Consider the following 22,950-nt stretch of genomic DNA (forward strand, 5'->3'; position numbering starts at 1 on the left):
GGCTTCTCCAGGTGAGTCAGAGCTCGGTGCAGGAGGTAGATGATGGCGTCCTCCCCCAGACGCCAGGCTGGTAAGCAAACTGCACTGGATCCAATGAAGATCCAAAGGGAAAGGAGCTAAAATCGTGTTTTTAGTCACAGGATGAACAAAGGGGTTCTACTGGGGTCCAAGAATAAAAAATATGGACCTAGAAAAGAGCAAAACAGGTTTTGTCAAACCCCCGCAAACCTGGTTTCATAATAGAAATAAACTTTATTAATCCCACACTGGGGAAATTCACATGTTATACCAGCACAGGGGCCAGCAAGAAAGAGTAAACTAGAGATATATTAGAAAAATAGCGTATAAATAAAAAAGGCCAAAAAACTGCACAAGAGTTATTGCTGCCATTTACAAATGGATATAATATACACTAAACACACTTTCCATATGTACAGAATTGCATATTTCTAAATGAATATCCATTTCTGCTACATGCTATCTCACCATATAGCCTTTATTTTCTTTATCATCAGAGAATATTCAGAAACCAGACAGTGGGTTTTTATTACCAGCACACCAGTTTATATGTAAACAGGCTGGCTGTTGGTGTTTTTTGTTTTAGCATCTGTGACCTCACACATCTAAAACTGAATGTTGCACTGTACAAAACTCACAATAACTGAGATGAAGGCACTTTGAAAAAGTGAAAAAATTAATTACTTGCATACTTTGTGTATCATTAAAAAAATGAAAATAAAATTTAAAAAAAAGGCATGAATATGCGTCTCTTTTTAAAATAATGGGAGTGTTTTTTCCATTTTGTCATAGATGGATATATAGAGTTAGATATCAAAGCAAAATATAATGCTTTGGGGTGAGTTACTGCTTTGAAAGAGTGTTTTGTCTGCCTGGAAAGAGCGGGCTGTTATGTAAAACCTACTGCCTTGGAAAAGGGGGACGGTACTGTGTACACCTGCATGGACTTCCCTCCGGTGCTCAACCTCTTTTTGGTTCAGTGTGTTTGCTCGAAACTGGGAAAGACGCCCAGTCTTCGCCTGCAGGTTCAGCTGCACCTGGGACAGGTCAACGGCTGCTATGTGGTAAAAAGAAAGAAAGAAAAGAAAAAAGTAGTTAATGAAAACCAGCTCGGGGGAGACACTGGCCAGACTTTGTGCCGTTTTCATTTCGCTGCTGTCCGACTTCACAAAGACCTCGCTGTTCTAGCTTGCGACACGTTTGCTTCTGCTTCCGGAAAACAACCTTCACACAGGTAAGACGAGTTTCGGCTTCGACTTTGGCAAATTCTCTTCGTTTCTGTGTACAAATATCATTAGTAGCCGTTGTATTCTTTCTTTTACGCTTCATGTGAGCACTCTGTTCGCGTAAACGAGTCTTAGAGCGCAAAATTCGCGCTTTCACGGAAAAGTAAGTCGCTCAAGGTGTGTAGCAGTTAGCGCTTTCTCCGCGGGGCACACACGGTGTAGCTGAAGGTGAAGCAATGTCTTCATGCTCTCACTTTACCTGCCTCATTAACCAGTATCCTGGCCGATACCTATGAAGAGCTGCTTTTATTGCCCCCTCTGTCATTTGGATCTGTCAAGGTGGTGTTGTGATTAGGAGCTCAGCAACAGCCGTCGGTTGTCAATGGAGGGACAGTGAGTTATTTATGGTGGCAGTGACAGCACGCACATCCAGGCAGGCAGAGTGGAAAATGATCGCAGATGCCCCTGTTGCTGTCACCGAGTATCTGTGTTTTTTCATGTGCGAAATTTTTAACTATGCAGAGAAAATGGTTATTTATTCAATCTGAAGGCGTTTGAAGTTTTTAGCCTGCTTTCCTTATTATTTCTATGAAATGTAAATTTCAGAGAGGAAATAATAAAGATGAGCCACAGTATTAAATCCACTGACCGGGTCTGTTAGTTAGCATTTACTTAAATGTGATGTTCTGCTGAGAAACCTTGATTCATCCTGATGTTTTGAAAAATACAATCGACCTTAACTCTGTTTGATGTAAACCAAAGACACTCCCCAACGGTGGCCTTTAGCCCTCAATAGGATCAGTCGTTCCTAAACTAAAACCACAAAGAACTCCAGATGTTCCACATCAGTGCAGTGAAGACTACTTGTTTTTTGTGGCATGTGATCAAAACATGTCTACTTAACCAGAAAACTAATACCGTATATGACTTATATTATCACCACATATTAGAATAAATGTACTCTAAAGAAGCCATTATGCTTAAGAACCTCTTTCACCACTTACAAGCTGCAAAAGTGGCACAAACATAAAAACTTCACTATGTGTGCGTGGGTCTTTTGTGTATTGGTTGCAACACTCTCTAAGGGTTAAAGACCTTGCCGCAGGTGTTGGTTGATTACCACACAGCTCTGGTATTTAACACTGACTGTGTGTTTGCCAGATCTCGATGGAGGTTTGCTAGAGTTGATATGCGTTGATTTATCTTTTCTTGCTAGGTTGCCTCTGGAGTAAACTCATTATTTTTAGTTTACAAATGGACAAAATGCCTCAGTGGGCCTGTTTTTTTTGTTTGTGCTATTGGTATTAAATTTATACTGTTATAGTGTAATTGTGTGTAGTGGTGTTGTTATTGTAATGGCTTGAAACTGCTTTTGTTCTTTTGTTCACAGTTGGATTAAGTTAACCTGTTTCAGTTAAATAACTATACGTCTTGAATCAAATACACAGGAATCTTATATTTGTGTCACTCCTGCTGTAAATGAATCCAGAGCAGAGGATGCAATTTTTTTAATGCTGAACTATTAGAAATTTAAAAAAAGAAAGAAACTGTTGACAAAGTAATCCTCTGCTGAGGATTTTTTCGTGGGGATTTTGTTCATGAATTACAGCCCCAGTTTTCTCTCTGTAATAACATAATGAAATTACATACATATGTGGTGTTTGCTTGGCTGCTGTACACTGGGAGGCTTGTATGCCTTGTGCAAACAAGCTTGACCTCTGTGCATGATTTGTGGTTATGAGACTGGCTCCACACCACACTGTGCACGAGTCTGCTTTAAGAAGCTTTACTTGTATGTATATTTGAGCCAAAGAGAAGCTAAACTGGGGGAAGGCATTTTTGGCAAATTATGGTTTTATTGTGTTGTTGGAAATGATTATTGATTTTGTCCACACACAGTAGATATGCAATGCAAATACTGGTGATTGTATTTAAAACAGAGGACTTTGCATCCTGTTGCTATAGCAGTTACATAAGATTTCTCAGAGACTGCTCAAAACACGTGGCGTTGAACTTTGATTATAAAGATTAGATTCAATTTCAGTTCAAGACGCTCAAGAGAAAAAATAGTCCTTGCAATCAAAAAGTAATCTTTATTATAGATAATAAAGTTACTGAAAGCTAAGAGTTACAAACAGGGAGTAAAACATACACACAGAGTAATCAGTCAGACTTCCACCATGGATGATAAGACATTTCTCCCTAGACTCCTGGCATCCTGCTTATCTCACGTTACCTTGACCACTGGAACGATTCATCATCTGGACTGAGGAAAAACAAGGCAGTGTAATTTTCTTAAGGAATTACAGGCTTCAGAACATATTCAAGTCATAAGCAAAAATGTGGTTTAATCTCTGAGAAATGCTCGCCTGATGATTAAGAGTTATTCATGTCTGGGTAACTAATTCCATTAATTTTCCATTCTAAGTGCGGTATTGTCATTTAATGCCAGACATTAATGGAAGGTAGAGGCAGACATGGCACACCTCCTGTCTCATGGACCTGAGAAATTACTGTCTAACATGGCCTCACCTGTGTTCACCGAGGGTGTGGCAGCACATGTGATTCACTCATATCAGCTATCAAGGCATGGGATTGGGCCCGGCTTTGAAGAAACGCCACCTCAGGTAATCCTCTAAAAGAGACCAAAGTACTCTGTAGGGCCACAGACACTTCCTTCAAAAGCTTACGCTGTCACATGACTACAAGGCATTTGATTTGGATAAGGTGTTCCCTGGTGTAGCCTTTCCTCTTTGGTTGCCTCTTAACATATTTCACCATATCTATTTCAAAACCGCTGGTTTCATAAGCGTGGGCTTTAATTTTGTTTTAAAGTAGACACTTTATCATTTCCACACCTCTAATACTTAATACAAACTTAATAACACAATTTAAATGGATCAGCTATGAAATATTCATCTTTACCTGTTATGAAGCGTAGAATGACCTATAGAGACATAAAACCTTTTTTTCTGCATAGTTTTAAAGTGTTTTTTTTCTGCTTTGACATTGGACATTTTAAAGAGATTAACACGCTTTGAAACAAAAGCAGTGCCTGCAGTTTGTAGCGCTTTCTTACTTTGGCTTCATTTTTCAGCCCTGGAGGTTGTTACTTGACCACATTATGCTGTAACTTTTTGAAAACTCTCCATTTCACGTGGGAATTCCCAAGAAAGATGAGTACTTTGATCGAGGTCATGTTTTTTTTTTTTTTGCTTTTTTTTTTTTTTTTAAAGGAACATGGTTAAAAGGCTAATAGCGTTACAGCCAGCGATTCTGAGATTACCATCATTTTTCAGGATGCTATTTATCCTCCTATGAAGCCATGTTTAATGAGGGCGTGTTGGAATACAAAACCTTTCGGAAGCTCTCTAAGACTAGCTAGTGCATGTCACTGTAGCACAAATCAAATGCACCTTTAATGTAAAGCCTGGCTGAATTGTTACCTCTTCATTAATTCAGATGGTGGATTTTACTTTACCGTCATCCACCGAGTGATGTGTTTTCAAGGTAAATGGAGCGTAGCCTGGTTTTTACTCTGTGTGTCTCTGTGCTACAGTATCCTTGACCCCGATTCGTAACAGGAATGGGTATCGGCTGTACAAAGTGAAGAAAGAGTAGGGAGAATGCCTGTGTACATGTATATGGAGAGATGTTTGCACATATTTATAACCAGGCTTTTGTGTTTGCAGTCATTCATTCAGCTACTGAGAGTACTTTACCTGTGGTAGTGCAACATCAGCAGTCTGAGCCACCAACCCCCAAACCTACGCACGTACTCACATACACACACTCACACACACACACCGAGGCACTGATGATGGAGGCAGAACAACCATTTCTCCTTTCCTCTCATGGTGCCTAGTTATATTCAATTCCCCTCTGCATTCCTCACACTGGTGCAATTGGAGCTCATACACATCCACACTGATGCACATACACACACACACGTAGTCTCTCTCTCTCTCTCTCTTTCACACACACACAGTCATTATTCTGACGGTCTGCTGGTGAGGAGGCAGGGTTCTGGTTTCATTCAGGCTTCAGGCAACTGCTAGAGTCTCTCCTTTGCGTGCAGTGGCTACTGGGCGCTTGACAGCAAAGATATCCTCTCGGGTGAGTCGCTTCAATAACACCGAAGATAAAGCAGTCTTTTTGTGTCTGAAATCAGCGCTGCGATCACAAAGACAGGGGACCTGAACATAGGGACTTTATTGTGGTGGCTCATTTTGTCATGTTCTTATGTGCAACAGAACATTTGTCTTTAGTTGATTTGCATCAGTAAGATAAAGCCATGTGTCTTATGATGGTATTTGATGGTATTTGTGGATTTCCTAGCCTTTCTGACAGTCCAAAGTATTCTGAAAGTACATCAAGCTATTTTGCTAATCAAGTTAATAAAGCAGTTAATAAATAATCACTGATTATTTCCATCCGCAAACAAACTGTTTTGATGGATGATGTGTCCTCGGTGGGAGATTTCACAATATCCACCTCAGTACATTTGGTGTAATTTGTGATGTTTCTTCATTTGTTCTTATTTGGAGAGGTTGTCTAAAAGTTCTCCAGTTTCTCTCTAATCAGTGCTCTTCTTATGAGAGGGAATTAAAAGGAGATTACGACCTGCACAAAGGGATAGAGACCACTGCCGTTTGGGTGCAAGGGGTCATTAGTGAAGGGGATTGCGTTTCTGCCCAGTTCATTCAGAATTCTTACTCCCGTGCGTGCTTTGCCTTTGTTCCTTCCCATTAACAGAAGGTTGACTTTAGTCTGTTTTCTTCTGGCTCATTTCACAGAGTTCAGCGCTTTCAGTGAGAAGCACTGTGACTTTTAGCTGAGATGAGAATTCCTTTTGTCCCTCAGGAAACTTGCTGAGAGGAAGCAGCTGTAGCTTTCTGCCATATTGCTGCAGCTTTGTGGATTTGTCATTTCCTGTGTAGCTGCCCAGTTTAAGTAGGAATGGTCTGCTGTACACTTAACTGTGTTTCTCTCTCAACAGAGAATCAACATGAAGATGTGGAGATAACATTTTTGACTCTGGATAAACTGCTTCACTGCTGGAGTGGATTTGGCTGTGGGAATGCAAACGTAGACTTATGAAATATACTAAAAGAGTTTGTGAGGAGATAAGAGCGCGCTGATCCTTTCCAGACACAGAAAACTGGACTGAGCTCTCTCAGATAATGGCTACAACAGAAACCAAAGTTAGCGGCAGCAGCACTGTGGGCCTGTCGTGGGCACGCGTTTGTAAGGAGTGCGGCCAGCAGCACGACAGCCAGGACTCCCACTTGTACGAGTACCAGGATGAGGTGGACGATGAACTGGTTTGCCACATTTGTCTGCAGCCTTTACTGAAGCCAATGGACACACCGTGCGGCCACACTTACTGCTTTCATTGTTTGAGCAGCTTTTTGAAGGAGCAGGACTTCTGCCCTGTGGACCGCCAGCGGCTGCAGTTACATCAGTGCCGTCCCTCCAGCCTGCTGGTCAGGAACCTGCTGGACAAGTTGACCGTTATGTGCCCACACTGTGCGGAGTGCCAGCAGACGATGCAGCGCTGTGAATTGCAGCCTCACCTGCACAACAGGTAAGACTCAGTGGGATGCTGACTGTGGATACTGTTTGACCTTCACAGTTCTAACACACATGAAACTCTAAAGCTATTATGAGTATCTTATGACGACATTATACGCAGTGCAATAGTTTTACCTAGTTTTCCTTCATTTTGAACCATCTGCCTGCTTCAGACAAAGGTTGTAGTTTATGATGGTGTTTATGTAATGTGTCCTATGTTATATTCATGTTCATCTCTGATGCCTTCTTGTGTAAACTACCAGCGACCTAACTCATCGGCCATGTGGTTGTCACAAGAACTGTTGCACTTTTTCAGAAACATTTGCTTTCTTGCTTTTTAGGTAAGAGTTAAGACAAGTGTTGAATGGCTGTTTACTCAATCTGAAGCTACAGCTGGCTTTCGTTTAGTTTAGCCTAGCTTGAAGACATCTAGCCTGTCCACCTTGCAGAACTGCGGAAACTGTTTGTTAATCTGACAGTTGATGTGTAAAGTGGCCATATCACAGATTTACAGGGGGATTCATGTGACAGATTAAAGATTTATTGCAGGCTTGTTAATTAGTAAGATGACTAAGTGCTGGAAGGCAGTTTCTTTCTTTCTTTTTTTAAGCTTTGGAAAGAGCCACCTAAATTTGTTCCCTTTTTCCAGTTTGTCGATTAAGATAACTGTTATTTATAGCCTCATATTTGGCTTACAGGCACGAGTATTGTAGCTTACCATTCTCGTCGAAACGACAACAAGAAGAAAAACTTAGATAAACACAAGATCTGCAGGGTTTTGTGAGAAAATTCTGATTACTTTGCCGGGAAAAAAAAGAAAAGAAAAACATAACGTCTATAGCTGTGTTTTTGTACGGTGGCCTTGAGAGGTCAAATGTGCTCAAGCTTAAGAAAACACACAAAACACAATGGAAGTTGAATAAAATGCAACAGAAATAGAAAAGATGCAGCAAAAGCCATTTAAAAATAAAAAGTGACAAGCTAACAGGCTAATAACAAACACGTATCTACAGTATTATATGAATCATGTGTTTAAACTGCATATCACCTGCATCTTTTTCTCTCTCGCAACACAGATGAATCCTCAAACACCAGAAGTGCAAACCTTTGCGTGTTTTGGTTTCTGTTACATTTGCACCTGGTCCATCATGTTATTGTGTCACATAAACACTCCTGTTGTATTTTGTGAGATTTTATGTTTTTCTACTTCTTGTCATGGGTTTTTTTTTTTCTATATCCGTTCTTTTTTTCTATTTTAGTCATGTTTTGTATGCTTTTCAGTTTGTTGGTGTTTTCTTAACTCGCAGTCCGTTTGACCTTTCAAGGCCACTGTAGCTGTGTCCTCTTTGAAACTCTACCAGCTACTGCTGGTAGCATAGTTTGTCTGTGAACACACAGCTGTGTAGTTATTGTGTTCAATACGAGGCACAGGTCACTCTTCTTGTTTTCACATGGAGAGTGTGGTGCTTATCGTCCAGTGGCCGCTATGACGCAGTCAGTTGTGGGAGGAAAATTAGCTTGCTGCAGCTTCTCTGTGTAAACAGTGAGGAGGCAAAGTTCAGGCATGAAGACCAGGCACCGGTTCCAGCACAGGCTTAATCAGATTCAGCCTGTCTCAACAGACACTCTGCAATGCAGAGAAATCTGCATAGTGCTTCTCCTCTGGTCTCTTTGCTCTCACAAAACCCAGTTAACATTGAATTTTGTTCCCTGAGTTCATTTTCAGCCGTTCCTGTACATGTATCTATAATATTTTTCATTATCTTCACTTATATATGAATACAGCTACAAAGGTGGGATCTCCTATTAAATGTGGCCAAAGTTCAAATGATGTAATCATATGTAGAATTAATTCCTTTGAGCCAAAAACTCCGACAGCTGTAATGCTCGGTTTTTTTTCTTTTCTGTCAGATCTGTATGATGTCAATGGAAGGGGATTTCCTTGGTGTTGTCATCTCAACAGCACTGGTCTTGAACACAGCTTCATCACCTAACTGCTCTTCAAACGTTGTTTCTGATGAGCAGCTAATTAGAGGAAAGTTGTTTTTTAAAGGGAAGGGATGGAAGTAAAAGCAGCTTGTTTCAGACAGTGGATGGACTGATGGGCTGCACAGCATAAGGGAAATGAGAATTGTTTGGAAAGATACTCTAGTAAAAGAATATAAAGCTGTAGCTCCAAATTGTAATAAAAGATCCTCTTTAAACTCCTTTTAACATCACTAATTCACCCACTTTAATGTTCTTCATGCTTCTGTCAATCCTCAGATGTCCTGTTTTTAGAAGACTCAGAGAGGAAGCAGAGAAGAGGAAGAGGCCCTCATGGAATGAATTAAAGGGACGTAAGGGTGACGGAGAAGGGTCTGGAGATGCGAAACACTCAGCAACACTGTCTCGAAATTCAACCCGGGATCAGCCCGAGCCTGGGCTCATTAATCCTGCCTATGAGGAAGGTGAGGAAGGTATGGAGTTATTTTATTATTTTAAAACCCGCAATTTCTCAGGGTGTGCGTTAGAACAGTACCAAATAATCTTTATAGAAGCTTCTAGGCTTAACAGGAATATTTCCAGTTGGTAGGGTGATTGTCAGGGCACACACGCGATTTGCTGCTTTTAGCCTTTAAGGGTTTGATTCTGTCTGTCTCAGGTGAATCATCAGCCTGGCTGTAGGAACATCTACCAGCTAACACACAGTTTAACCAGACAGTTGCATCATGGGTGGGAAAAACCCTGAAAGCAACTTGCAAGCCGGCATCACCGACCAAAGTTCAGTAAAACACAGTTGCCAAGCAACTGGTACCAGGTGTCCACAGTGAAGTTTATATTTGTGCAACTATAATCTGTCATTTGATTTTTGAAAGATCTCTGTTAAAATCTCAGCAGACTCATAAATCTAGAATGATGTTAGATATGTTTAGTAATGCTGCCCCCCCCCCCCCCCCCCCCCCCCAAGCATGAAAACTTCATCATGTTGAATAATCCAGGTTTCACCATCTTTGCCGCTAGTAAAATTCATAGCTTTCTAACTGAATGGGAGCAAATACATTGGTAGTATTGCTGAGTAGTAAGCATGTAAGTACTTGTATGGTCTGTGTGTATGCACAGGCCATTTCCACGGAAGAGCGAGGCTGTGCAGTGCAGCAGAGTTTGCGCTATCTCACTGTTATAATCACAAACTGAGGTCCACTCTGCGTCACTCTGTTTCCTTTTCACGATACTCTTCAGCGCATCCCGGAAACACAAACGACACAGATTTACTGGTTTATGTCATAGTGTGTTATTCCATGTAAGTATCTATGGGAAAATAGACATTTCTAAAATGTTGGTGAAGACGGTGTTTTTCTCACCAAAATGTCTTGCTGGGAGTTAAAGGAGACGATCATATCTGTCTCTGCATTCAGGAAAAAAGATGAGCACAAGATATGCTCAGCTTATCCGAACACAAACATAACAAAAAATGCTCCTACAGCCTGCTCTTCACGCTTTGGGTTTTCTGTGAATTTTGCAGCAACAGGAAGATCATTTAAAGTTTGGATTCTATTTCTGTAGAGTTGTTTTAAAGTATAAGTCAACTAACAGTTGATTACAACATTGATCCTTTATATGTAATGTTTAACCTAAACAACTGGCCAACACCAACATTAATACTTGTGGTACATTATATGGTCCATATAATGTACCATATATGGACATATAATGTTTTTCCACTGCCTTCAACCATTCTGATAGTTGCAGCATTCTCCCTCTGAGAATTTGCACACATCTGCAAATTCAGAAACTGAAGCAATGATTAATATCATTCTCACCAAAGTTGCCAGACATACACAGGAGGTATCTGGAGTACTGAGCAGGGCAATCACAATCTACTGACATGGAGGTGCACGTCAGGTCCAGGGTAGATTTAAGTATAAATCCCCTGTAACTTAGTTGTGCTTAATAGGGCGTTTACTGAGAGCTTGTGACATCGCTAGAAAAGAGGTGATGGGGTAAGAGGCATCTTGAAATGTGTAAACAAGCTATCAGTGTATCTGAGCTAACTTTATGCGAGGTGAAATAGAAAGTGAATAAGTAAGAGAATGTGGAAAGCTACAGACACCATGGACGAGTAGCCGTTATGCCCCGTATTCACCTGAAGAATGCATGTGTCGTTGATGCATTGCGCTGTAGTGTTTTGTGGGACAACTGACCTTTACAAAGACTCGAACAGACCCTCACATAGTCACAGACCATTAATGTGTTGAAGGGCCTGTTTTTGCTTCCAAATAGTTTCTGGAGTCACTCGTCACTGTTTAGATTGCGTCTACTATTTTCTTCTGTAGTTTCAGTCAATGAAAATGTTTGTATACTGGGTCTATGAAATAAATATGCACTAAGCTTCCAATTTCTGTGGTTTTAAAAGGCACGCTGCTGGCACTGCGACCAAGCGCTAAATACCTTATGTTTACTGAATAAAGAATTTATTATTTTTTTAAGAAAAAGTTTTTATTGAACATTGTCAAATATTTGCATGTTGAGTGTGAAGGTATTCATGTGTTTTAATATGAATTACTTTTCCTATTCACTGCCTTTCAGACAGCCTTAGGAGACTTGTTTAGTAGGTTTATATCACGATGACAATGAAAATATTATTAAATGGTCAGCACAATTCATGCTCCTTTTATAGCTTCTTTTCCTCCCCTCATCCTCTGTCCTAATGGCAGTGTCCCATTTGATGATCCAAGTAGGGCTGGGCCGTATTATACCGTTCACGGTAATACCGGTATAATGTCGGGCAACGATAAGAAAATGAAATATCGCGAAAATATCACTTTTCAAGTGGCGCATGCGCAGTGCCTTTGTTTTCATACGCACATGGCGGAAAAAGCATGGCGGCGACGGAGAATGAGAAGGGCGAAGGCGGATTGTTAAATGAAACGGATGAACCAGAATTGGTTTGTAAAAATGCTGCAGCTTCAGTGGTGTGGAACTGGTTTAGCTTTCGTCCGTCAGATACACAACAAAGCACTATTTTTGGTAGCGCATGCTTGCGGGCCGTCGTTATTGTCGTGTTTTTTGGAAAATACGGCGCACTTAAAATCAATCCTTTGATTTTTCTGAAAATCGACAGAGCCCCTTATAATCCCGTGTGCCTTATGTATGAATTCTGGTTGTGTTTACTGACCTCGAAACGATTTTATGTACACGGCGCTGGAAAATCTGTCAAATGTTTTAGTACGACTTTGCTAAGCTACGAAGCCGCACCGCTTGATGGGCTGTTGGAGCATAATGGCTGTTGTAGGCAGGAGCCTCGCGGAGTGATACGTACTGTGCTTCAACATAATATTACCGTATTGTGTGTGTATAACCTCTTTTTAAGTTTTGTGGATATTATACATGGTTATGCTGAGGATATGTCGGCCAATTTCCACTGGAAATGCCTTTTGGTTAAACAGTCAGCAAGGATTTTGCATTTGCACTGTTAAATTTTTATATAACTTTAATCCACATAAAAAACAGCTGCTTGTTTAAGTGAAAATACATTGATTTTTTTTTTTTTTTTTGCACTAATAAAGTTGTGGAGTTGTAAAGTATTTTGTCTAGTGTCAGTTATATCGTTATCGCACATTTTCAAATGTATATCGTGATAAATGTTTTTGGTCATATCGCCCTGCTCTAGATCCAAGCCTGGGATTTGAGCAGGTTTTGTTTATGCTAACAATTTACTTGCATGCCGTGTTGAAACATCCTGCAGGGAATAAAAACAATTTAAAGTGCTGGTGTGAATAGCTGTATTTTTACACCACTGAATTGAACCAGCTTTGCCTTTTCTGTTGTGTTTTTGGATCTATGGAAGTGTGACACCTCAGTAAAGTAGGGTTAGAATTTAACTTGTGGGCGAGTTACCATATTTGGAAGATAAGAACAGTTTACAAAGATAAAAAACAAAAAACAAAAACATAATTAATCAGAGTCAAGCTGGACTCCAAACAGCTCAAACTTGTATGATTATATTTGTTTGTTTCCTTCTTTCTGCTGGTGTTCCTGCATTGGGTATTTTGCAAGGTTCATTCCAGTGAAAAAGAGGAGAGAACTGGGAGTAAACAGGACATACAGCCATGTTTATTACTGTTGCTTTTCTTTTTCCCTCTCCTACAGACCACAACTCGCTGCGGTCCAGTTTGGTGGCCGAGGCCACTGTCGTGGAGCTGATCAGAGATGAACCCGGAGAGGAGCTGGGCCTTCGGATCGTGGGGGGGAAAGACACACCGCTGGGAAACATAGTCATACAAGAAATTGTGCGGGACTCAATAGCAGCTAGGGATGGCAGGCTGGCACCAGGAGACCATATTTTAGAGGTGAGAGAAAACAAAAACGAGGGAAGAGCTGGGATTAAGTCGTATTCAGCTGTTATTCAGTGTTGGGATTTAGAAATCTCGTGTCGTGGCATAGCGTGACAGTTGAGGTCAAAATTGTTTCGCACACAACACCTTATGACTACTTCTCATGGTATTGTAAACACACTGCTCGTTAGAGGGGGTGGGAAAGTAGACATTCAAGATAAACAAGTTTTGTCTCCATGGCAACAAGGCGTGGTTAATATTACCTGGCACAAGTGCGTCATGTTAGCTTGAGCAACTTTACCCACTGCCTTTCACTTTAATAGTCTTCAAACATTAAGGAGGAACTGCGTTTGGTTTCCGCAGAGAATAATGGGAGTGCAGAATATCAATAACAAGAATATCCCACATCCGATTTCTACCCTCACATTACTCTGAAATAAATTTTCTGTGAAATACATTTTAACTTTTCCTCTAAAGCTAAGCAATCCCAGACCTGGAAATGAAAACAAAAACCGTACCGGAGAACAGCTCGCTTTCAGGACGCGAAACAATTGCTTCCTTTGTTTGTGAACCTAAAAAGATGATTGAAACAACAGACTGATTTTTGCTGAGGCCTGTTCTTAGATTTGTGAGGCAGACTTCAAACAGAAGAGACTTGGAATTAATGTTTACGTAGCTGTGATAATCGTGATTATTTTATTAAGAGGACAACAAAACTAAAGTGTAATGTCCATCCTTCTCCTTCAGCGTCTCCAGTTCAGGGCTAACGCTGAGAAACAGACAACCATTCACACTCACGTTTATACCTCCCACCTAATTAGAATACCCAGTTAATCTAACATGCATGGTTTTTGGACTGTGGGAGGAAGCTCGAATTTCCAGACAGATAAGCAGTTGCCTGCCTTGCCTGGTGGCAAGCAGCACCTTGCTTGGGCGCCCAGGCCAGTGGGGGGGCCCCTGAGGGCTGATGAACTTTAAACTACAGCAATAATCCACAGTTTGTAGTGACAGTATGAGAGGCCTGAGCCTCCCTTAGGCGTCCCCACCTGACTCCAGTCACTCCCTTTTCAAGTGGCATGCATGATTGTGTTTAAACAAACCTAATGACAACAATGTAAACGGAGGGGAGGATTCCTGCTGCAAGTGAAAAAAGAAAGAAGAAAAAAGCTAAACTGTGGAGCAGATAATGATTATTAAATGTAACACTGATTTCAAAAGTAATACTAATTTGTTGTTGTTTTTTTTGTTGTTTTTTACAAATGGCAATTATAAACATGATCCAGATGTTTTTCCTATCTGTGGATGCTTCACTTCAGCCAAATAACAACAAAACATAACAGGTTTTGTGGAAAAAACATGCTCTGCTTATTTTGGTATGAAATTAGACAACCAAGGGCAAAATAAGTCTGGTTTTAATGTTTTCAGTGGCATGGAGGAAGCCACAGAATGGCTTTGTGGCTTCTGTTTAGTCAATATTTCTGGATACAGTTCAAAAACTGCATCATTTATCAGTTCCCCTAACCTGCCATCAGCCATGAGACCTGCACCACATTTAGATGAAATGCCACCGCTCATTTTTTCCAGCTGATGAGAGACGAGCGTGTGATGGTGTTTTGTCTCCAGATGCACAACATTCTAGTGATGAGGACTTTGAAGATTACTCGCAGTTATTTACTCAGAGTTAAATGACTTAATATGAGATTTGGATCTTCCAAAAGAAACAACTGAGTGGCTTGGGTCTAGACTGAGTGAGAAAAACTTCCTGACTACAGGAAAAAAAAATTCTTTCTACTGGAGATGATTTATTTGAATTTTATGCCATTGCCCTTCTGCTTCTCTGTCTGTATATGGCATCCTGCATGGCTCCCCCTCTCTTTTCAATTCATTTACCTCACAATAGTATATAGTGATCAGCCGCCAGTTTACTCCATCTGCAGGACGTGATGAGAAGAATCATCTTCCCTCATTGAAATGGATGATAACTTTCTTTATTGCGTTCATGTTGAGGGTTTGTTGGGTTGTGTGTACGACGCAGATGAGTACAGGCTGTTCACTGACAGTTCAAAATCCAACCTAAAATGTATTGTACTGCTTAATAGCAATTATTTTTGCATCCATGCCAGTTGGTGTTTCTGTCCAGCCGAAAGAAACTTATGAAAGTAACCAAATTGTGTTAAAGAAGCTGAAACACAATGAGCACAAATGGACCGCCTGTGAAAAGAAAACTGTACAGAATCATTGAATTAGGTCGCGTCAGCTCTTTTCTGGAAAACAGAAATCGTATTAATGCAGGGCGTTGTATTGCGGGGCGACACGGTGGTTAGTACTATTGCCTAACAGCAAGAACAACCCAAAATCTGCATGTTCATCTTGCTGTGGCAACCATGCTAAATAGCATTAAAGCCAGATATGACAAAGCTTTATTTCCAAGCACATCAAATTACACCACTGTCAAGAAAGGTTGATCTCTTTTATGCTTGACAAATAACTGTACACAGTGAAGGCAGGTAATGTTTGCGCTCAGCTGCTTTATCAGTGACGGTGTTGTTTCTCCTCTTTGTGGTGTCGTGTTCCAGGTGAATGACATCAGCTTGGCTTCAGTTCCCCACACTCGGGCCATCGCAGTGCTGCAGCTGCCCTCCCTCCTCAGGCTCACCGTCATGCAGGAGAAAGGTTTCAAATTAAGGGATCAACGCTCAGACCAAAACCAACCCACTTCCACCGGCTCCCCGGGCTCTCACAGTCCCCATAGCAACGCTACCTCCAGTAACAACCCTGGTACAGTCCTGCAGGTGACGCTAGTGAAGAGCCAGCGCACAGAGCCGCTCGGCATCAAACTCATCCGCAAATCAGATGAGAGTGGGGTTTTTATCTTGGACCTGCTGGCTGGTGGTTTGGCAGCTAAGGATGGAAAACTGAGGAACAATGACAAAGTTTTGGCCATCAATGGACATGACCTGAGGCATGGGACACCTGAAAGTGCAGCCCAGATTATACAGGTAGATAACAGACTGCACCCTTATTTCTTAAATAAACAAAGTTAAGATGCTGTTTAAAGTAAGTAAAAACACAAAGAATAAAAAGGACTTGCACATCACAAAAGTTATTCAAAAAGTGACATCAACATTATTATTGTGCAGCCCTTAACTTACAATGTAAAGTGCCTTGAGGCAAATGTTGTTGTGATTTGGTGCTATATAAAGAAATAACATTGAACTGATTGACAACATTTTGGGACACAGGTTGTTTACAACTTGTACAGACATGAAAGAAGCATCTGTTAGTATGTTTATTATGGACTCTGTCCCCAGCAAGTCTTTACAAGTCATAATACATCTTAAAATTTCTACAGACCAAAGGCACCCAGGAGGGCCATCAATCACAGCATGGAAAATGTATCCTAGGTGATAGTTAGTGGACCAGACATGCAAAACCCTCAATGTAAACACCACCTGGCAGAGGAATTCATAATAGGAGCTTTGTATGAAATTTGTTTGTGTAAAATCATTTGCTTTTATTCTTTGTGCCAACAGGCCAGTGAGATGCGTGTGAACTTTGTGGTGATGAGATCTGCGGAGGCTCAAGAGGAAGGAGGAAGCAGCAGAACATCCAGGAGGACGCCTGAGCCGCAGTACTTTAGGCGCCGGTCCACCTACATGAAGGTAACACACAAACAGTTTCCTCCCAAGTCTTTTTTTAATTATATATTTTATATCCATGTTTCCAGGTGGTTTCCAGCTGTTGTCTTTTAACACCCCAACGTTGGTAGCAGTGTCTTACAAACTTTGCATGTTTATGTTTACACGGCGTAATTGTGACGTTCACTCCTGTGTCGCTCACACTCAGTTGTACCATACACAGTGAGTGGAAAGAACAGCAACCCCCCGTTTGAGGGGTGAGAGCAGACACCTGCAATGGTGAGCAGAGATAAAAGCCCTTCTTTGGGGCCACCCTCTGGCCTGATCAAAAGGCCCCGGGTGCTGCTCGCTCTGCCGCTACGGGGCCACTGTCTTGTTGTTTTTTTTGGCCGTTTCTTTGCGAGACAGAGGATCAAAGCTGGTAACAGTTAGCTTTCGCCTGCAGAGTCGAGCCTTTTCGTCTTGCTGGGGGGAAGGGGGGGGGGAGATTCCCTGCTGTGGAGAGGAAGAACCCCCCACCTTCCCTTCTGATGGTTTACAGACTCCAGAGAGCCACAAGGACACTGGTTGAAGTTGTCATTTTCCACACATCTTTTCCAGTACGAGAGCGTAGTGCTGAACCTCACACGTTCCCTCTGCCCTTACCTCTCAGCTCCATCTCAGATGTTTCACATTTGTTTCTACAAGTGGTTTTGTAAGGGGGATCCATTAAGTCAGTGATCCTGGAGAGAATGTGATTAGCTGGCATGTTAGGCCAAACGAAAAAAAGGTTAACTCCTGTGGAGAAAACATGAGGTAGAGGACATGAATTTAAAAACCGATACAATGAAGATGGTCAATATGTTTCTTATTGCTTGGTGTTAATGTGTCTCATTGTTTCCATAGGATCCTCCAGGTGGATTTTCTAGTCAGGAGAAGACCGTGAGTCTGAAAAAGGAGCCTCGGCTTTCCCTCGGCATCACGATCGCTGGAGGGAGGGATTGTCGCAGCCGTCTACCGGTTTACATCACAAGTGTGCAGCCTGTAGGCTGTTTGCACCGAGATGGCACCATCAAAAGAGGTACAAACCACAGGAATAAAAAGAGTGTTCTTGTCTTTGTAACGCTCTCTTGGCCAAGGGCAACGGCTAGAAATTATTTCAATATTTAATTCATCTTCAGATATCCTCAATCATTTTTGCCTGTAACATGTCAGAAAATGTAAAAATCCCAAAAAATGTCACGATGATATCTTTTCACTTTTGGGTTTCAAATAAATGCCAGTTTTCTATCATGTATAACCAGGGTTAGGGCCGGTGATCGTGATGAACTGGACAGGCGGCCAACTTTGACAGGGGGGCATTTGGCTCAAATCACTTTAGCATTCCATAAAATAAGAAATTAAAAAGAAAAAATATATATATATAAAGGGGAGAGTGCAATCATAGTCTCACTTACATGCTGTTGCACTTGTGTGCGTGCACACACACATACACAGTGCACAAAACAGAGGTTATAAACTAAAGTGCAAAGTAGGACTTGTTAAATTTATGTTTGAAAGAGAACTACAAGAGTCAATTACATTTGATTAATAAACCTAAACTCTGGGTCATCTGTACAGGCTACACAGTAACTTTAAGGATAAAAAACTATTTTTAAACACATCATAAACGGGCATGCATGATTACAGTCATGTGGGATCCTTTTTGGCTGTCCCTGGACCTCCAAGACCATCGACGCCATCAACACTGTACAGAATAAATTGAACATCTTTTCTGTCCACTGATTAATCATTTAGTAAGCCAGTTTTTGTAGAGATAGTTGTACATAAATTCAATCGATTAAGCCTTTAACGAAAACAAAATTACAATGTATTTTAATAAATAAGTGTAAAGATTTTGGAAATGACAGCTCTGTTTGAAAATCCACTACAAAAGTACAGGAAAAGGGCAATTTTCTTTTTTTTCCTGCCTCTTTTCCAGGATACAGTGTGCTGCTAAAGGACCATTAAAACTGAGAGGATGTCCTAAAATAGAGCCTTGACTCTGACTTCTTTAAGAGCTGCTCTTTAAATATTATATCCATCCCACACTTTTTCTGTGGTTGAACTGACATCTGGAGTTTTTAAAAAAAATCACTTTAAACACAGAAACAATAATTTTAACTGAACTGGCCTTGTCCTTGTTAACATCATCTGTATTTCTTCAGGTGATGTTCTGCTGAGCATCAACGGTGTTGATTTGACTCAGCTGACCTACAATGAGGCCGTTTCTGTGCTGAAGGCTCAGACAGCTCAGTCCCAGGTGGTGCTTCGTGTCATTCAGACTCTGTCTGAGGAGTCAGAGGAGGACACCGAGGCTAACGATGACGAACTCGACATTGCAGAAGACTCACGAGATGACACCCTCAACTGGACCCCGCTGTGGACTCGCTGGCTGGGATTACCAAGGTAAAGCCAACTCAGTATAATCATTTATATCACGGTCATAGTGCTGTTTGAGCTGTTTTTGCTTTATGTGAAAGAGCTGACTCTGACTCGTTTCTTCAGTCACATGCACTGGTGCCGGGACATCGTCCTGCAGAAGACCAACAACGAGAGCTGGGGCTTCAGCATCGTTGGGGGTTATGAGGAGAGCCACGGGCAGCAGCCGTTCTTCATCAAAACCATTGTGCCTGGAACACCGGCTCACTTTGATGGACGCCTCAAGTAAGTTAACCACATTTTGACTCCCATGTTACATCATCCGCTCCTGCATCTTTTCGGCACCGACCCTGATAACGAAAATGTCCCGTGGCTTTCTCAGGTGTGGTGATGAGATCGTGGCGGTGAACGGAGCTACAACTGTGGGAATGAACAACTCCTCTCTCATCCCAATGCTCAAACTACAGAAGAATAAAGTCACGCTGACTGTGGTGTCCTGGCCGGGAAGTCTAGTATAGCAAACCTCACGTGCTCATTCTGTGATCTCCTTTCTTTCTTTACTGGGAATCTCACTGTCCCTTCCACATGTAACCCGTTGAGATTTTTGAGGTCATGTCATACACGAAGATGCGTGTTCTTCAAAACCATCCCATGTACAATAGATGATTTTCCATAGGTGGACTGTTTTTTGCGATATTGTCGTGTAACAATGATGACAATCCATGAATTTTGTGCTAAAGACAAACTGGAAGGATTCGGTTTTTTGGAGTGTCTTTCTGATCCCATTTGAAAGTTGTATGTATATTTTTAGCTTATCTGCCTAATGTTTTATTTGGTAGCGATTACATCTTAGACTGTGTATAAAAATGTAGCTTTAGGGTCTGCAAAGTGAAACTAATGCAGAAGTGCCTTCTTTCTAATGACCTGCAGGGGACGACTTCGTTGGTTGCAAAAAGACATCCCGTTGTACAGAAGTCTATGGGAAGATGCCCCCTTTTCTATAACCTCAATAAACATTTTCCTTATGAGTTTATGATCTCAGTTGCTAGTTTTATGCCTTAATGAATATAGCATATAGTTCATCTTGTAAATTATCTTCTTATTTGGAGTGAAACAGGACGATAAAGCAGGGAACGCTTTAGAGCAGACTGGCCTTGTGACTGACAAGTGACTGAATGTGGAGTGTCCTGTGGATTTTCAGTCGGATCCTCGCCTCACTCGTCACATCCAGTTATAAAAACCCAATATGGTGACCGCTATCCCCCTCAGCTCGAGTCTGCACAACGGGACTATGATACAACGGCTGCATCTATCCTTTGTATACAGCCTGTGGATGGTATTAGATGTTAAGTGATAATGAACATATGTACATAGTTGAATTGCGTTATTGTTAACAATATGCTGACACCAAATATTTCAGGAAAGTGAAGTCTTAAGTTGATTTAAATTGACATTTTTAATTTAAAATTAGCATCTACATGGAGAATATCAGCAGTGAGATTTTTTCTTTTTCTTTTTTTTTTTTTTTGGACAAAACAAATTTTAAAGGATTTTAAAATGTCAGAAATATTTGAAGTCTACATCATGACAGTAAAGATCACGCTTCTTTACTCAACAAATATGTGTAGAGCGTTTAGTCAGCATTGTGTTGCTAGGGGTTGGATCAGGTTTATTTCCTGTAAGCTCTTAACAGGAAACTTAGACCTGTGTTGTGAAACTGTTAAGCTGGTTTAAAAGAAGCTATTATTATTATTATTATTATATAGATTATTTGACGAACGTTGAGTTTTAATCAAAACTTTCTAATCTGTATTCACTGAATATGTGTATGTATATCATCTTTCCGTTTCTTTCCAAATGATAAAGTTGCTCATAATGAACGAGTTTAATAAGCAGGTGCCTTGTAGATATCAAAGGACAAAGCAGAATCTATACTTGCCTTAAATGTTTTGCTCCACCAAAAATGTGTTTTCCTCATTATTTGTTCTTCTCAATATTTACTGTTTGTGGGAATTCAAAGCCTTGCTCTGATAGATCTGTGTCGACACATTCCCGGTGGCCTTTGTTGCATCTTTATAGGTGAGATACCTGTTGAAAAGCTATGGATGGCTGTAAAATTTACAGCAGGTAATGTGTGTATTAGCCTGTCCACCGTTTCATTATGTTCAATAAAATCATGAAACCATTCCGTCTTTCTGTTATGAATGTTCTGTACACTTTGGGCTTTTTGGGGAGGAAGGTTAAGTGTAGTAAAGGCACAGCTTTACAAGCCACCCTTTATTTATACTTGATGATGGATGGGTAGTTTAGAGGGGATTATAAATACACCAGTATTCACAGAGGAAGGGTGCAAATGTTAGAAATAAGTTATTACAGTTACTGATGTTGAAAGTCTGTGGCTGGACGGTTTATTAGCCTGTTCACTCTGACCCCTAGTGGACACAAGGACTGAAGTGGCCAATGTTTCCAGATTCCATCCTGTAAAACCTTTAAAGTAACCATGGTATCCATGAATTAAAAAAATAAAACTATTGTAATTAATAATAATAATAAATTTTATTTATGAGCGCCTTTCAAGTCACCCAAGGACACTTTACAATAGGATAAAACACTTAGTAAAACAATGGCAGAATAAGAACAATAAAATACAGACTACCTTTTAATCTTGTGCTTTATCACAGGCCTGTTATGCAATTTTAAAATCATGCTCTGAAGTCCTCAACAGTGATTTCTCACAATTATGATTTGCCAGTTCTCTCAAAATCTTCACTTCATAAGCACTTACATACCACCAACTTACCGTATTTCCCGGACTACAAAGCGCACCTGAATATTAGCCGCACAAGCTAAAATCAGGGGGAAATCCTGTTTTGTACATACATTAGCCGCACCTGACTAAAAGCCGCAGGTGTTTCAATGTTGACTTATCATATGTAAGAGAATATGCACAAAGGGAATTGTCAGGAAAGAGATGGCTGTTTGGAGACACACCCCTTTTATTAATATTTTGAAAAACAAGTTATGGGTACATATTTGCACAGCTTTTTAGGTATATGTAAAAGTAGCGGTAATTACAAGTATGAAACATGTACTGTGCTTCATAAATGAGTAACAAATGTAGTACATAACAATAACCTACAGCACACCAGAAAAATAGATTTGGACTACCTTTTAGGCTCAGGTGCAGCGACACGGCTTTAACAAGAAGAAAAGTCAGTCATTCACCACCATCTTTCTCTTCTTCCTGCGCACTGAAACCACCAAAGTCCTCTTCTCCAGTGTCGGAGACGAACAGGCTCAGGATCGCTTCGTCATCCACTCTCAGCTTCTTTCCTTCGTTGTCACTTTCAAAACCAAACAAATCCTCGTTGTCAGTGTCAGAGTCGAACACCCTCTGAAGGGCCGTGGCGGTGTCCTCCTCTCCATCATGCAGCAGTCCAGCCCTTCGAAATCCGTTGGTGATCATGGATGTTTTCACACTTTTCCACGCTGTCAGATTCCACCGGTGGAGTTGAGCATGACTTGCTTTTCGCAAGTTTATTGCCGCTCGTCATCCACGACTCCCGCTGAACTTGTAGCGCTACTTTGAAGTTTGTTTTTCGCGCTACTTGTACGGCACTATGTTGCCTGGCGGATGGACATGTGACCAACATACCACTCTTGAACCCCGATACTGTGTGTCTGATCACATGCCCTTCCGCCAGGCAACGTAGTGCCGTACAACAGCGGAACAAACAAAACAAATCGTCTTACGATATGACAAAAATCATGGATAAT

At 41.0% G+C, this 22,950-nt stretch overlaps 1 protein-coding gene across 2 annotated transcripts; it reads left to right on the plus strand.

Moving 5' to 3' along the window:
• The first annotated feature begins 991 nt into the window (after window positions 1-991).
• lnx2b (ligand of numb-protein X 2b) lies at window positions 992-21,358 on the plus strand. 2 transcript variants are annotated; one of them, XM_026144324.2, is made up of 10 exons: window positions 992-1,252; window positions 6,244-6,831; window positions 9,084-9,277; window positions 12,951-13,150; window positions 15,712-16,134; window positions 16,669-16,797; window positions 17,659-17,833; window positions 18,960-19,200; window positions 19,300-19,458; window positions 19,556-21,358. In XM_026144324.2, exons 2-10 carry the CDS (start codon window positions 6,428-6,430, stop codon window positions 19,689-19,691), a joined length of 2,061 nt encoding a protein of 686 aa, XP_026000109.2. In that variant the 5' UTR covers window positions 992-1,252; window positions 6,244-6,427; the 3' UTR covers window positions 19,692-21,358. The 2 variants fall into 2 exon arrangements, with proteins under 2 accessions (XP_026000109.2, XP_026000121.2); XM_026144336.2 differs by having other exon boundaries at window positions 9,084-9,268.
• Window positions 21,359-22,950: the final 1,592 nt, after the last annotated feature.

This window comes from Astatotilapia calliptera, chromosome 2, assembly GCF_964374335.1.
Source record: "Astatotilapia calliptera chromosome 2, fAstCal68.1, whole genome shotgun sequence".
Lineage (NCBI taxonomy): Eukaryota > Metazoa > Chordata > Actinopteri > Cichliformes > Cichlidae > Astatotilapia > Astatotilapia calliptera.

What these genes read in the sequence shown, in the direction of transcription:
- lnx2b (XM_026144324.2), top strand. Translation starts at nt 6,428, where the DNA reads ATGGCTACAACAGAAACCAAAGTTAGCGGCAGCAGCACTGTGGGCCTG. An exon ending in CAGCCTCACCTGCACAACAG is followed by an intron (nt 6,832 to 9,083) that starts GTAAGACTCAGT and finishes GTCAATCCTCAG; the next exon opens with ATGTCCTGTTTTTAGAAGAC. An exon ending in GTGCAGCCCAGATTATACAG is followed by an intron (nt 16,135 to 16,668) that starts GTAGATAACAGA and finishes TTGTGCCAACAG; the next exon opens with GCCAGTGAGATGCGTGTGAA.